Source organism: Eulemur rufifrons, chromosome 4 (genome assembly GCF_041146395.1).
Source record: "Eulemur rufifrons isolate Redbay chromosome 4, OSU_ERuf_1, whole genome shotgun sequence".
Classification (NCBI taxonomy): domain Eukaryota; kingdom Metazoa; phylum Chordata; class Mammalia; order Primates; family Lemuridae; genus Eulemur; species Eulemur rufifrons.
In genome coordinates, this window is record NC_090986.1 from 63,893,546 (window position 1) to 63,909,463 (window position 15,918).

Here is a 15,918-nt window from a genome sequence, read left to right on the forward strand (position 1 = left end):
CAGAAGGCAGAATTTCAGAGCAACGAACTAGGATATTTGGTGGAAGACAGCTCCAACCAAAGTGTGCAGGGTGCTGCATGGCTTCTCTTGATTGCTTGTAATAAAATATGAGAAGGTAGAATGAATTAAAGATGGAAATTATAATCAAAAGGGAAGCATAACTTAAAAGATTTGGAAAATGCTCCACCTGGCCAGGTTGTAAAAACAAAAAGGCTGTTTGGAAGAATGACCCTGAAGGCATCTGGGAGATCTTGGTGGTGGTCAGGGGAGAGGGGAGCTACCACTGGCCCAGACTGCCTGGGCCTTGGGGGCAGAACAGTTTCAAGGGAGTGGCCCAAGGTGCCAGTGGGGCTCACAGCCCAGCGCCACCTTAAGTCTCTGCTCCCTGCAATCCAGTGCAGTGCTTCTTGGGCACCCCGCTGTAGCTCAGATGTGGCGTGGGCCACTGCTGTGGAAGGCACAGGCTTTAAACCTTGGAGACGTCCATGTGGTGCTAACTCTGTGGCTGTGCAGAGTGCAAGAGCTGTGGAGGTATAGCTACCTCTACCTAGAGTTCAAAGGATATCTTGGAGAGCCATAGGCCCAGGCAGAAAAATTCTCCGGGGGGCAGGGCCACCACAGAGAGCCCCTGCTACTGCAGTGCCCAGTAGAGTCGTGAATTGGGCCGCACCAGATGGGTGCACAGTTCAGGGCTTCATCAGGGGGTGTGAGGGGAAAGCTTATGAAATGTTCAGGGAAATAAAACAAAGAAAATATTTGATTGGTTCAAGTGGAAAAAACCATATGTAGAGGTTAGTTGGTGGTTTCTGATTGATGAAGTCTTTAGTTAGAGATTAGTTGGTGGTTTCTGATTGCTTAAGCTTAAGTTTCATTTTACTGTTTACACTGAGTTGAATTTGTGTTTGCTTACATAGGAACCTGAGGCTCTGGGCTGTCTCAGCCTAATGGTCTCCCAGTTAATTATTTTTAAACACAAGCTAGGGTGCAACTCCATCTTTCTGAAATCTCATGGCCTGAGACGGCCGTCAGGGCTCCAGCCATCTATTTCATGTTGCACACAGCCACAACAAGGAAAGGAAGATTTTCAACATTTTAAAATTACAAGATTATACTGTATAAAACTCCATCTATCTACCTCCTCTTAGAAGCTATGGTGACACGAGGCCTTTTGACAGCAGTTGGTTGGAGTTCAGGAACAGCTTCCTCTTCCAGGTAGGGCATGAGCTCTTCATGTGGCCACAACCCCCCACCCAGGCTGTTCTACTCTTTCAGGTCACTGCCTGCTCCTGAAAGCACAGGCATTCCTTTGCTTTATCGCCCTTTTCAGGTACTGCATTTTTTACAGATTGAAGGTTTGTGGTAGCCCTGTGTTGAGCAAGTCTGTTGGCGCCATTTTTGCTATAGCATGTACTCATTTCATGACCCTGTGTCACGTTTTGGTAATTCCCGAAATATTTCAAATTTATTATTATTATATCTGTTATGGTGACCTGCGATCAGTGATCTTTGATGTTACTACTGTAATTGTTTTGTAACCCACAAACCTTGCCCATATAAGACGGTGAACTTAATCAATAAGTGTTATATGTGTTCTGACTGCTCCACCAATTGGCTGTTCTCTGCCTGTCTCCCTCTCCTCAGGCCTCCTTGTTCCCTGAGATGCAACAATATGGAAATCAGCCAATTAATAATCCTACAATGGCTTCTAAGTGTTCAAGTGAAAGGAAGAGTCCACTCCCATTAAATCAAAAGCTAGAAATGATTAAGCCTAGTGTGGAAGGCCTGCCAAAAAGCCGAGATAGGCTGAAAGCTAGGCCTCTTGTGCCAAACAGCCAAGTTGTGAGCGCAAAGGAAAAGTTCTTGAAGGAAATTAAGTGCTACTCCAGTGAGCACACAGATGATAAGAAAGCAAAACAGCCTTATTGCCGATATAGAGAAAGTTTGATTGGTTTGGATAGAAGTTTGAACCAGCTTTAACATTCTTTTAAGCCAAAGCCTAATCCAGAACAAGGCCTTCAACATTGAGGTACGACCCTCCACCAGCAAAAAGATTATGACCCACTAAAGACTCAGATGATCATTACCATTTTTTAGCAGTAAAGTTTGTTTTTTGTTTTTTGTTTTTTGAGACAGGGTCTCACCCAGGCTAGAGTGCAGTGGCGTCATTATAGCTCACTGCAACCTTTAAACGCCTGGGCTCAGGGATCCTCTTGCCTCAGCCTCCCGAGTAGCTGGGACTACACATGCATGCCACCGCACCTGGCTAATTTTTCTTTTTTTGTAGAGAGGGGGTCTTGCACTTGCTCTGGTTGGTATTCAACTCCTGGCCCCAAGCAGTCCTCCCCCCTTGACCTCCCAAAGTGCTAGGGTTACAGGTGTGAGCCACCACACCCATCCTAAAGTATTTTTTAATTAATGTATGCACATTGGTTTTTTTTTTAGACACAATGTTATTGCATACTTAATAGACTATAGTGTAAACATAACTTTTATGTGCACTGGGAAACCAAAAAATTCCTATGACTTGCTTCATTATGATCTGGAACCAAACCCACAATATCTCGGAGGTATGCCTTTATTTGAGCTTAGATCCCTGGCTTGGAGGAGTAAAGGAATGAGTAATTGAAGGAGGAGGGACCAGCTTTGCATGGGGCGCCATCTATTTGAATGTTGAGTATTTGTCTGAAAGTTTAGCCATCTGTTTTACAGCAGGCCAGTATGTAAGTTGTTTTTCGGCATGCTCTGTCATTCATTCATTCATTCAACAAATATTTATTGAGAAACTTTAAGTATCAGGAAAGCACTGGTTTAGTCCTGGGAATACAGCAGTGACTAAACAAATAGATGAAGCATTCCTGAGCTTCTGGAACTTATATCCTAGCTGGGGAGATAGTTATTAAACACATATGTAAAATATATATTATTATATCTTGTGGTTCTTGAGTACTCTGGAGAAAAATAGGAGAGGATGATAGGGAGCTGGGAGTGTTTGAAATTTAAGTAGGGTAATTTGGGGGAAGTCACTGAGAAGCTGACATTTGAGCAGTGGCCTGGAGGTGAGGAAGTGAGCCACCTGGACATGGGGCACTGGGGGCAGGTAAGTTTAAGCTGAGGGAACAGCTTAAACCGTGTCCCTGAGGTGGTAGTATGCCTTGTTTATTTCAGGAACAGCAAGATGGGAATGGTTTAGCAGAGGGAGCCAGGGAGTGTGAGGATGGATTGGAATGTAACGGGAGGGGGCAGACCACATAAGGTCTTACAGGTCATTGTGAGGATTTTAGGTTTTAAGTACGTGGGAACCCCCTGGAGGCTTTTCAGAGGAATGGCATCTTCAGACTTCCCCTTAAAGGGATTCTTCTGGCTTTTAGGAGGTAAGAGCAGAAGCTAGGAGGTCACTTAGGAGATTTTTTTTTTTTTTTTTTTTTTTTTTTTTGAGACAGAGTCTCACTCTGTTGCCCAGGCTAGAGTGAGTGCCGTGGCGTCAGCCTAGCTCACAGCAACCTCAAACTCCTGAGCTCAAGCGATCCTCCTGCCTCAGCCTCCCGAGTAGCTGGGACTACAGGCATGCGCCACCATGCCCGGCTAATTTTTTCTATATATATTTTTAGCTGTCCATATAATTTCTTTCTATTTTTAGTAGAGATGGGGTCTCGCTCTTGCTCAGGCTGGTCTCGAACTCCTGAGCTCAACGATCCGCCCACCTCGGCCTCCCAGAGTGCTAGGATTACAGGCGTGAGCCACCGCGCCCGGCCACTTAGGAGATTTTTAACCCATTGACTGCCACACTAGAAAAAAAATTGTTTTTCTTTGGGGCCATGGCCTTTTGTTACAAAGATAGAATAAAAACTTCGAAAACAAAATGATCCTTTCCAGTTTAATGAAACATTTGTTACTTTTTATTGTTTTCTGTGGTTTTGCGCAGGGGGCAACCCATCACATAACATGTATGCTGCAGCCTGGCAGCGTGAGTTGCCTGTGCACCACGTGGCTCCCAAGGTAAAGAGATGTGTGAGTTACCTATGCTTGATGGGCTCCGGGCTCAAAACTAGCATGAGTTAAATACAATTCACATGGCAGTTAATGTGTTAAAGTAACGCAGGCGAGGTGTGCTGTTGGCTTGGACCAGGATTGTAGTGGATGTGCTGAGGAATGGTTGGATGGTGGATGTATTTTGAAGGTGGAACTGACAGGATTTGCTGAATATGTGGGCTTGAAAGAAGGTGGCGATTCTTATCAAGGAGGAATCCAAAATTTTCCCCCTAAGCAGGTAGAAGGAAGGAGTTGCTTAACTCAGAAGGAGAAGACTGTGGGAGGAAGCAGGGGAGGGGCAGCACATTGGCAGCTCAGTTGTAGACAAGTTGGGATGCATATTAAACTTCCGAGGAAGATGGTGATGAAGCGTTTGAGTCCGTAAGTGTACAGTTTAGGAGTCGTTGGCTATACATAGTACTATGGTCTGATTATATGTGTCCCCCACCAAAAGTCATATGTTCAAACCTAACCCCCCAAATGATGGTATTAAGTCGTGGGGATTTTAGGAGGTGATTAGGTCATGAGGGCTCTTGCATCATTAATGGGATGGATTAGTGCTCTTTATAAAACAGGGTTTGCTCTTCTTCCATGTGAGGACGCAGCAAGGCTCCATCTATGAAGCAGAGAGCGTCCCTCACCAGACACCAAATCTGCTGGAGCCTTGCTCTTGGATTTCTTAGCCTCCAGAACCGTGGGCAATAAGTTTCTGTTGTTTATAAATTACTCAGTCCAAGATATTTTGTTATAGCAGCCCCAACAGACTAAGAAAGGTGACATTTCTATTGCACTGGATGAGATCATCAAGGAATGAGTACAGATGGAGAAGAGATCCAAGTCCTGAGCTGGGGGCCCTCCAGCACTTGGAGGTTTGGGGACTAGGAGGCTCTGGTGAAGGACTCTGAACAGGACTTGTTGGCAGGGAGGGTAGGAGGAAAACCAGGAGGGTGGGGTAACCTGGAGGCTGACCTTGGGGACAAGTCCAGGTCACCCTGGGCAATGAGAAGGTCATTGGCTGAGAGTGAGGATGGGGATGGGGAGTGGAGTTCTGAGGAGCAGGGATGGAGGCGTAGGATCATCTTCTAGGGCAGTGAAGGGGGGGAGGCTTGGGGGATGTAGTTGGATTGCCAGTGGCACCAAGGGTCCTCTCCAGGTTAGTGGAGCTGAATCAGAGTGCAACCAGCCACCCTGGACATGTGTTCGATCTCATCCTTGTTCAGCTGCAAGGAGACAGGTGTGGAACCGATTGGAACTTAGAGTAACCAGTGTTGGAGTTTTGCAGGTAGGCGCCAGCACGATGATGAGGACAGCCAAGGGAGTTGAAGGTGCACGTTATGAGTGGTGAAATTGAAACATTGGTTTTTACTTTTGATAATCTCTGTGTTTCTCTTTTTGGCCCCATTCACTCTCTTTGTAATTTAGAATTGTTGTAATTTTTTTCCCTTAAGATTGTTCAGCCAAGTGCAATTTTAATTAAGAGCTCTCCTTCCAGTGAGCTTGCATAAGTATCGTGTTTGTTTGTTTCTGTCTCCCGTTATGTTGATAAGCTTGTGTAAAAGTGCTGTAGAACTAGCTGTTTCAGTCTGGAAATCACCAGCCACTGGTGGTGGGAGGAGAAGCCCAGCAGCTCTCCAAGTCCACTGATCCTTCCCTCCCCCACCCCTAGCACCTAATGTTTGAATGATTTTTCCGTACTTTAGTACTTTAATATTGCCTTCGGCTGTTCTCTCCTGACTTGCTAATAAACTTCTGAGGGCAGTATGTGTCTTCTGTTGTGCATACACTTAAATAATTGGCTCTCAGGCTCTAAATGATACCCATTTTGTTCCCACTTGCCTCTGTGGTGAAGGATGGGCTGGTGGAAGGCTGACTGTTGGTGGACGTGCTGTTTGCAATGCTCTCGTTCTCAGTATGGGAACCTTCCGGGCTGCTGCTTCCCAGTATGCAGCTTAGTGTCGGATTTTGCCATCCTGTCCTATCACAAGATCCAGGACTCCTCTGCCCATCTCGGGAGTGCTGGCCCAGGGTGTTTCTGGGAAGCCCCGCCCAGTGTGAGCCCCACCCATTGAGCAGGTAGTCTTTGTGAGTGCTGAAATATTTTAACCAGACGTCCCTCCTCCAAATAGGGTCCTTTGTCCTGGAGGTTCATGGAAACATGAGCTGCCCATCTGCCTTTGGGCCCAGGCTTCTCAGGTTGCAACAGGATTGTTTAGGACACCAAGGAGATTTTTATTTTTATACAGAAAAGATCCACAAAGACTGAGAAGGTGACTAGGAGGTAAACAAGATGAATTTTTTTCTGGAAAATGGCTGGTGTCATGTGCACATGTGGAAGGCAGAATAATTTAGTGCCCGGAGACCCTTGAAGACCTGTCACTCTGGAAGGACTGTGTGAGAGACCAACAGAGTTCACCCTTGTATTGTGATAAGGGGGTAAAAAAGCACCATTAAATTCTAGGTAGAAAACACATTCTGATCTGTATATAGTTCAATCCATTTATTTGAATAAACTTATTTAAATATAGTTAAATATGTTTATTAAAATTTAAACATGTAAGTACTTAACCACTTATTTAAATATACTTATTTAATGTCAGATATCCATCACCGTATTAGGTCTGAGGCAGCTAAAATGTAAGATCCTTGTGTTCCAGGGGCTTACTGTGCTTCCCGGAGTGAGCACATGCTAGACAGCGGTAGTAAGTATGAGCTGATCTGATTGCAGCCTCAGTGGACAGAGAAGGCTTGTCCTCCAGTAGTGATAAAGGCTGAGTGCCTGCCAGCTTGCAAGTGGTGTTGGAGTTAGTGATGTTGAAATTCAGATAAGGGAGAGAGCCCTGCCGCCAGGGAGGCTGTCAGCAGCTCCACGGAGAGGCAGGACTTAAAGGATAAGGAGGATTAGATGGGGGGCGGGGGGGCAGGGACCTAGGGGTCAAGAGTGAGGAGAGGGGAAGGTGCCAGAAAGAGGAATTTGGACTTAATTCTCTAGCCTGGGAAAGTGGCTCATGCCTAGGTTGTTCCACAGGTCCCTTAGATTCTACGGGAACGGGGAAGATCCACTGTTTTCACCCCAGACTTGCTTTCTTCCCACTGTTTCTTCTCATCTTGGCTTACATGTCACCATGTACCCAATCTGCCAAACTAGAAATGGCATTGTCATCCTCAGGTCCTCTCTTTGTGTCACCTCTTGTGATCCATTGATCACTGAGCCAGATGGTGTATTTAATCCTGCTCTACTATTAATTTTCCCTGCCCCTTGTAATCCCTGCCTCCTTTCAGTCTCCATTCTCATTCCTGCCCAAACTGCACTTCAGATCACAAATAGAGATTCTGCAGTTCCTCTGCTTTAGCACTCCCGTGGCTCTGCACCATGCATCCACAGGACCAAGTCTAGACTTCCTGCCCTTTCAGACCTGGCCCCAGCCCCTTTTTCTGGTTGTGTTCTGGGCCTGACCCATCTAGGAGACGTGGTTTGGATGGTAGAGTATTTAAATTTCCCACGGTTCATGGCTGTTCAAAAGCCCTGAGGACATAGGTTCCCAACATACTTTCCTTGTTTGCCATTCATAGCCACAGTACAGAAGAAGCTTTTATGTTTATAATCTCATGTCATCAAGGAAAAGTTAAAATATGTTTAATAACTCATATTTTAAAAGGCAGCAGAAAGATAGATGCCAGATTTGGGGAGGATTTTTACCCAAAATGGCTGAAATCTTTAAAAAATCTAGTGCTTAAAAGAGATAAGCTTCAGTTACCTGGAAAACCCACTTACGACATCCAATAAATGAAATGTGGTCAGCAGGGCACGTGGAGATCCTGTTAGATCCTGTCAGCAAGAGAGAGCCGTAGATAAGCAAGCAAGACTTCGGGGAGATACTCAGTCATCTACACTGGCTCCAGACGCAGGTGCTCAGCCCTGGGCGGTGCTGGGCTCAGGCAGGGAGGCTGGGAGTCAGGCCCCAAGGCCTTTAGCAGAAAATATGCCTTTCTGGTTTGAATGGCGTTTCTGGGACATTGAGGCACATTCTTTTTTTGGCTGAGCACTTGGAAGATAAGCAAACACAAAGGCATTTTGGGGGAGTTTTTTTGGTTACCCTGAGAGTGCTTTAGAAGCACAAGCAAACATGTCCTCCAATCCCCAGGGAGTAAGATGAGAAGCTGCAGAATAGCGAAGGTGCAGAGGACCTTTGGTGAATGGAGCAGCTGTGAGGCCACCTTCCCTCAAATAGAACAGATCTCTTGGTCAGGAGTTCTTGGAGACAGCGATGGCAGTTTTAATGGGGGAGGAAGGGTCATTGTGGGAAACCCATAAGGAGGCAGAATCCTCAGTGACCGTGGGACTGTTTTACCAACCAACCCAGTTCAGTCTGCAGTGTGGACATTGCATATACATTTGTAGCAGGAGGTGTTGGCAGGATTAGCAGGATTAGCAGGCAGACCTGTTCCTCCCACGGGGGATGAGGTCTCCTCTTTCCGGACTTGGAGCTGGTGGGGTGGGGTGGGGTGGGGGTAGGAAGGAAGTCAGTGCTGCCCGACAGAGCAGGCGGCTGCCTGGATTACCACGTTGTCGTGTGTCTCCTCCTATTAATCCTCATGTGGAACAGCAGGTAGCCTGAGAAGCCTGAATTGTGTATTGGTTCCCCGCTGTTGTGCCACATATAAAAACAGATGAGCCTTGTTAGCCAGTGAGTTTGTGCAGTCAGTTCGTACTGAAGTCAAGCCTTTGGTCCAAGGGAAAACAAAGCTTTAGGATACATGGAACTTTCTTACACCTTCTTGAAAATGCAAGTCATGTTGCCTGGGGAATACTTCTCTCACCAAGTGTTGTGCACCCTGCCAACCTTGGAGCTATGGAAGAGGCAGCTGAAGTTATTCCAAGAAAACACTGGCAGTTTGGTAATAAAAGGAAGTGTCATATCTCCCCCGCCTCTAGGCTGGGTTTCTAGGAGTGCACATGGTCAAAAGGAAACTGTGCTTAACTCTGGGAAATGATTACGTGCTGGGCTTATGGACAGACTGGCCGGGTATCCAGGCAGTGCTGGGCGACAGTGTGCTCGGGCCGTGTGCAAGATCCACAGTGCTGCATGCAGTGTGATGAGCGAGAGGGTGCCAGCTGGTGGGACGGGTGTAGATAAACAGAAGCAAATAGGTGCAGTGGTGTGCAGCCTGTCCAAGTCGCTGAAGCTTGCTGCCAAATGAAGACTGCCGGCATCCTCCTGGGCGGGCTCCGGAGCAGACGGGTGCCTTCTCCCTGCTAATTAGGAGGGCACTTTTAAAGCCCTTCCTTCTAATACAACCAATATTCTGGTGACGGTGAACTGTGTTAGTGGGAGTGAAGGTGTGACTGGATTTGGTGATGGAGAAAGCTGGGGGCGAGGTGCCCCAGGCCCTGAGCAGTCCTTCCTGGCAACCGAGTGACCACATGTGACTCTGCTCTCTGTCCACAAGCAGTGGTCCTTTAGGAGGAGCCCTGGGGCCAGTCGCTCAACCAGGCCAGTTTTTTCAGAGGAGGAAGGCATTTCCCGTTCAGACGAGGGAGAATTTCCACAGAGAGTTTTGAACGGAAGCTGGGAAATGAGTTCCAAGCAGGTCAGTGCAATTGCAGGCGGGCTAAAAAGCCAGAGGGGGCTTGGACCAAGTTTAGCATGGAGGTTTCTCTCCAGTTTCTCGTAGGAGGGGTTGGGAAGCAGTCGGGGTGGGAAGTGAGAGCAGGAACGTAGCAGTGAGCAGCAGTCTAGGTGATTAATCCCACCATGGGTGAAGTTTGGGTTTTGTGGCTTCCTAGTTCTAGGATATTTTGTAAGCTGCTGTGGAGCCGTTTTCCAAAATGCAAGTCAGACAAAACTGGGCCCTTCCCCCTTTTTATTTTTTTAAAGTGACTACCATATTTTGTTAATCTCCATATTTCAACTAAATAAACATTTTGAAAATGTTGCTGCATAATGAAGCTGCTTTTCTTAAGCAAATGAGAGTTTTGTTAATCCAAAGGTCAGGTCATGCACAAAAGTAGGGCCATGTAACGCTTTGTAAAATGGTGCCTTAACATTTCTGAGTGGGACTGGTGGTCTGCATGGGGTCTTTTTCATTGACATAGATGGAAAAAAAAGTACTTTGGAAGGCATTCTACTAGTTAGATACAGAGGAAAGTTCTTACAAGTACTTTGCCTCCTCTAAGACTTATTTTTCTGGTGTTTATTGTTTTAAAAGTCCCAAAAACTAAAGAAAATTTTGTGAAAAGAGCTTTAGGAAATGTGCTGTGTGTGAGATTTACATATGTTGAAGTCCTGTAGTACTTGAATATTGAAGACGGAAACTCTTTTTGAGTAAAGATTCTGCATTTTGCTGTCATGTTTTTAAACCAAGGATATAATTATGCTCTGAAGTATTTATTTTAAAATACCAAAAATGTTTTTTGGTGTGCTGAATTTGTGGAAAATTCCAAGAAGTTTCAAGGCTTCTTTCCAGGCAAATTTAATAACAGGAAGTGTAGAGTCATTATTCAGTGGCTGCCAGTTTGGGTAGCTTTGACACTGAGTAGGGGTTAGTGTGATTTGGGGGTGGGCGGACGGGAGCCAGGTGATAGATACAATCCTGCAAACTCCATGCTCAGTGAATTTTAACTATTCTGCTTTCTGAAGTTACAGTTTTAATTTTATATCTCTTAGCTAAACTAGTATGTGCTAAATCATTTAGAATCTTAAGGAGTGACGAAGCATTTAATGTGGATTTTCATATGTTGCCTATTTATGCAATACAGGGTGAATGTTTATATTTTTTAGCTGAGTATTTAAGATAGTGAAATATTAAATATTTGTGGTGGGGGAAGCTTGAGAACATGTCTTTAAAATGCCCAAACTATTACTTTATGAATTCCAACCTGTATCTGAAGTTTGGGGACGTGACATATGCTAGTGATTTTTAATGGCCAGCATTAATCTGCTGTGACTAGGGGCGCGGCCTGAACCTGGTTAGAGGATCCTCTTCAGAAAGGAGGGCTGGGGAAGAGGCCCTGGGGGGCAGATCTGAGTGCAGATCCACACTCTGCTGATTACAGGTGGTGGGGCCTGGGAGGGTGAGTCTTGGACTCCCCGAACTTCCCATTCCTCATTGCCTCACTTTGTAGATTATTATACAAATGCAAAATAGTATTACTTTTGTCAAAATTATGCTTTTCAGTAGACTTTCCAACTCTGAGATCTATTAGGTGTGCTGAGTGTCTGGATGGGACTGTGTTAACACAGTAATCTGTCTGAGCACAGTTGCAACTGTTTTTTCCTAAAGCTCTGCTTCTAAAAGTAGCACATGCTCATTATAAAAAACAAATTTACCATGGTGCGAGGGGAATAAAAAAGTATAAAGAAGAAAGTCAAAGCAACCATTTTCTCCTGACACGTATGCAAATATGTTTATGTGTACATACATGTATGTATCTTTTTATAAATATGGGATCAGATTATACATACTGTTATCTGCCTTGCATTTTTTACTTCATATTTTGTGGACAATTTTCTATGTCTATATATATATATATATATATATCTCATCATTTTTTATTGCAGTCCATTGTTAAATTTAGTATTATTTTTAGAACTTATATTAATTATCCTCAAATAGGGGAAATTTGTTGTAGCTCGTTTATAATTATGAAAACCAAACTAAAATAGTCCATTAGAGTTGAGTCCTTGTTCACTGTTAACAATATGTTGACTTAAAGTTATAAATCAAACTTTGGGCCTTGGTTACTAACACTTAGCACTTGGTATGTGGTAGGTACCTTGCTCTGTCACTCAATTACTTTAACAACCTGAGGAGGTATGTCACTCCCCATGGTTCTCATTCCACAGATGAGAAAGTAGAGGCTGAGAGCTTAGGTTGCCTGAAGGATTTAATTCCAGGTCCATCTGACAAGAAGCCCTTGCTTTTCCTTTGGGACGTGGAAGTCTTATTTAATATACTGAGTGAGACAGTTTTGAAAATATCTGAGTATTGAAAAGCTGCTAATTTATAGCAAACGGAAAATTAGCTTTCAGGTGGCACTTTATTCACAAAAGACACAGGTAGCTATGGATATTTAAAAATTGCTATTAATGGTTAGTGGATTTGCTCACTTATATTTTATATTTCTTATACAGTGTAGATAGATTGTACATTTTGGGGTGGAATCATGACTTTGAGAAAGCAGTAAGTTTTTTTTATTCTTCTATGTTTTGGACAGGCAGAGGGAAAACAAGTCTTTTTTTTTTTTTTTTTTTTTTTTAAAGGCATAACTAGTAAAAACTGGAAGTCTGGAGAACGCTCCCCCATCCCATTAGAAAATCTCTCTTCTTTGCTGTTGTGAACAGGGGTAAGCCTGGGGAGATTCCTGGGCAATTCATTATGAAAAGGGGAGGGATAGGGAAGAGACCATCTCCCCATACCCTGCTGGGGAGAGCATGCTAACCAGAGAGTAGAAGGCAGGGGCCTCACTGCCTGGGTCTAAGTGTTCTCATGGAAGCTTCTATAGACTTCAGGGCTGCCTCCCTGGGCCACGGCCTTTCAGGCCCAGGAGGGTGGATAGTGCCTGCCTGTGAGACTCCCCCTTCTCCAGCTCCTCCTTACCTCTCTACCTGCATTGGGGGGTGGGGAGTGGTTGGAGGTTACTGGGAACTTGTTCCAAGTGTGTACAGAATTCCTCTTTCTTTCCAGAAACAACTGCCTAAGCCTCACTACATGACCGTATTGACCTCTTTGGCCACGCTCGGCTGATGGTTTTATTTGTCATCGTATCCTGTATCTGGCAGACCTCAGTCCTCAGTATCAAACTGTTGAATGAGTGAACAAATGAATGAACTAGAAGAGAATTTATATTGCAGCAGAGAGGACAGACGTTGGACATGTTGAACTGATGATGACCCTAAGGTTGTGTGGACTTACCATTTTTAGAAAGCAAGATACAGAATTTTGTCTTAGGTGAGGGGTGGTTAGGTTGGGTTTTAATTTTGCCTAGACGAAATCAAGATGACTCAGCTGGCACAGGTATATATCCCTTCTAAAATAAAGGGGAAAAGATGAAGTGGGGTGATCTAGTCACTTACAGAAGTAGAAGTGACTATTGCCATGGAATGATCATCTGTTGTTACTAGAATTTTATTTGCTTTTCTAGAGAACATAACAATTGGATTCTTTAGTTTTTCCTAAAAGTGGTATCTGCTGGATATAAACATCAATAACAAAGTATAGAAGTGTGGAGTTTTTTTCCTCTCAGACAAATGGTACTAACTTTATACAGTTCTGCATTTTTTTCCCTTGCACCTATCATGGATGTCTTTCCATGTCAATGCATGTGAATTCACCTATTTTTTTTAACATTACATAGAATTCTATTGGATGGACTATATTTTATGTAACCAGTCTCTATAGAAGAATATTTAGATGGTTTCCAGTTTTTCGCTATTTAAATGTAGCAATGAACATTCTCACTTAATTGTATATCTATATGATGAAATTCCCAGAAGTGGAATTACTGGGACAAAGGCAGTGAGCATTTACTATTTTGATAGATATTGCCTGAATGTTCTCCAAAAAGGTATAAATTTACCTTTCTATAAACAGTGGTTAAGAACTATTTTTCCTTATACTCTTGTTGACTATGTCATCAAACTTGTAAATTTTTACTGGCCTATTGAGTGAAAAGTGATAACTTGTTTAAATTTGTATTTTATTAATTTAAAAAAGGTTTATCAGATACTTGTATTTCTACTTCTGAGGATTATTTTAAGTAGCAAGTTCCCATGATGCATTTATAGAGTAGTGCTAACTTGAAAACATTAGGTTTATACCTGTCTTTTAAAGAATATATTTGTTTTATGTGTAGCTGGTCATGCCTGTAATTCTAGGCAGAAAGCAATACATTCATTAGCCATTATCGCCTATATTTTTGTGTGACAAAATAAAACACTAATGGCATTATTTTATCAAATCTGAAAATCATTTGCAGTCTATCAACAAAAATAATCCTGAGTCAATTGACTTCTGTCATGTAATATCTGAATTAACTTAATGTCATTGGTGTTGACATTTCTTCTAACTAATGATAATATTTCACGTATCTCACATAGGTCTTTTACATCATGATTTTATTCATAATTCTGGGAAATGACATAAAGGAATTAAGACTTTATGGTTTTGAATTAGACTATTTCATTCAAGTGTAAAAAAATATTCCAAGCTACTGACAGTTGCTTGATAGTGACGAGCCTCTCATTTAAAAGTTCTTCATTTGGGGAGAGCCTCGAAACATGGAGTGTTATCAGAGAAGACTCCGAAGCAGAAAGGTGCTGTTGATTGATAAAAGTCTGATGGAATAGTTGTTACAGTCAGCATAAGTTAAAAGCAACGAATTCTCTGGTCTGAAATGGTCGATGGTAAAGCTGTGTGGCAGGAGATTACAAATGGGTCCTCTGAGATAATGCTGTGAAGTGCTCCTTCAAGAGGTTACTACCGTTGTTTCATAATTTGTGAATTCCTAAATTTTATTTTGTTGTATGTCGAAAACAACACATTTGTATGTATGTGTGTATTGACTGAGGTTTGTCAATTTTATTTGTTGTTAATATTTATTTCCAAGGCAAGTATCAATATGCTGCATATTGGTTCTTAGTGAGATTAACATTTTCCCTTGTGGTTGAGAGAAGGAAACAGGCAGTGGAGAGCCCTTTGTTCAGAATTACCCAGAAAGTGTGCAATCTGCCCTCTGGAGGGCAGAGATCTGGTTAATGCATGCACAGCCCAGGCACATAGTAGGCTCTCATACATGTTTGAATGAATGCCTGAGTTTTTTAAGTAGATAAAATTTAGGTTAATTATCATTGGAAGTTCTTTCTGGACCTTTGTGAAACAATGTTAAAGGACAGGGCACAGGTTGGAGTTGGGGGTTGGGAGGAATATGTACACAACTTTTAATGATTCCTTTTCCTTATCAGCAAAAGGGGGGAAATGTAAAGTGCCCTGTAGCCTACTTGTTTGGCTAAGTTTGTCCTCAGTTCATTATCAAACATTTGCAGTGTTAACCTTTTAAGTCCCCTTTGGCTCTCAGGCCTCCCTGCGCTACTGTAGGGTGGGCGTTATTATTACTTTCATTTTATACCTAAAGGAAACAGGCCTGGATTTGCTCAGACAAGGTTGCGATTCATACCCGAGACTATCAGACATACCCTCAAGAAATTCACAAGTAGGAAAGACAAATATTTAACTAAATATATGCGAAAATGTTCTTTAGAGTATAGAGCAATGTACATATGTATCATCAATTCATCATTGTGATCATCTTTATCACAATTATTAACGTTGCCCAAATTAGAGTGATTTAACAAAATATTTTCTTCCTTGCCTTAGACAAATGGCAAAAGCACATTTATTTTCTTGTTATAAAAGTAACACTTGTTTTTTTAATTTACGTTTTTAAAAATTGGAAAATATATACAGATATTTAAAAAATCAATATGTCATAACTCATATTAACCTCAATTTTATGTATTAATATAGAAGTTTATACCCCTGTATACATACATACCTAGAGATTTAACACAGGGACATTGATTGTTCCTCAGTTCTTCCTCAGTGGGGCTTTTAGAGACTGACACCTGGATACCTGGATACCTGGGGTGGTTTGGTTAACATCCTTTCTTGAGTCAGGCATTCTTTCTGACTCTCCCTCCCCTGTGAAACTGTGGTATCCAGAGAATTCTTAGAGAAGTCTGAGCAAGGCACTGATTCATTCTCAAGTATTGAGGATGATGTAGATGGTGCAGGAACCGTTGCCACCTCTGCCTGTGTCCAGCCTCCCTGTGTAAGTGGGGCTGCCTGCAGTGTGTTTGCAGTTAGAAATTGAGGAAAGCAGAGCGAGTGCTT

At 43.1% G+C, this 15,918-nt stretch overlaps 1 protein-coding gene across 5 annotated transcripts in view; it reads left to right on the forward strand.

Annotated features, from left to right (window-relative positions):
• ATP7B (ATPase copper transporting beta) overlaps positions 1-15,918 on the forward strand; it is a 65,824-nt gene that overhangs the window by 7,863 nt on the left and 42,043 nt on the right. Inside the window, exon 2 of one of the 5 annotated variants that reach the window (XM_069467697.1) lies at positions 6,273-6,307. The exons of 3 other annotated variants lie outside the window; for them this stretch is intronic. Coding sequence is in view for 1 of the 2 variants with exons in the window: in XM_069467695.1 (XP_069323796.1) it covers positions 9,604-9,618 (15 nt within the window). In the remaining variant the exon portion in view is untranslated. Of the gene's footprint in view, positions 1-6,272; positions 6,308-9,491; positions 9,619-15,918 lie in introns of those variants that run through there. One more of the 5 variants, XM_069467695.1, reaches the window with a different exon arrangement.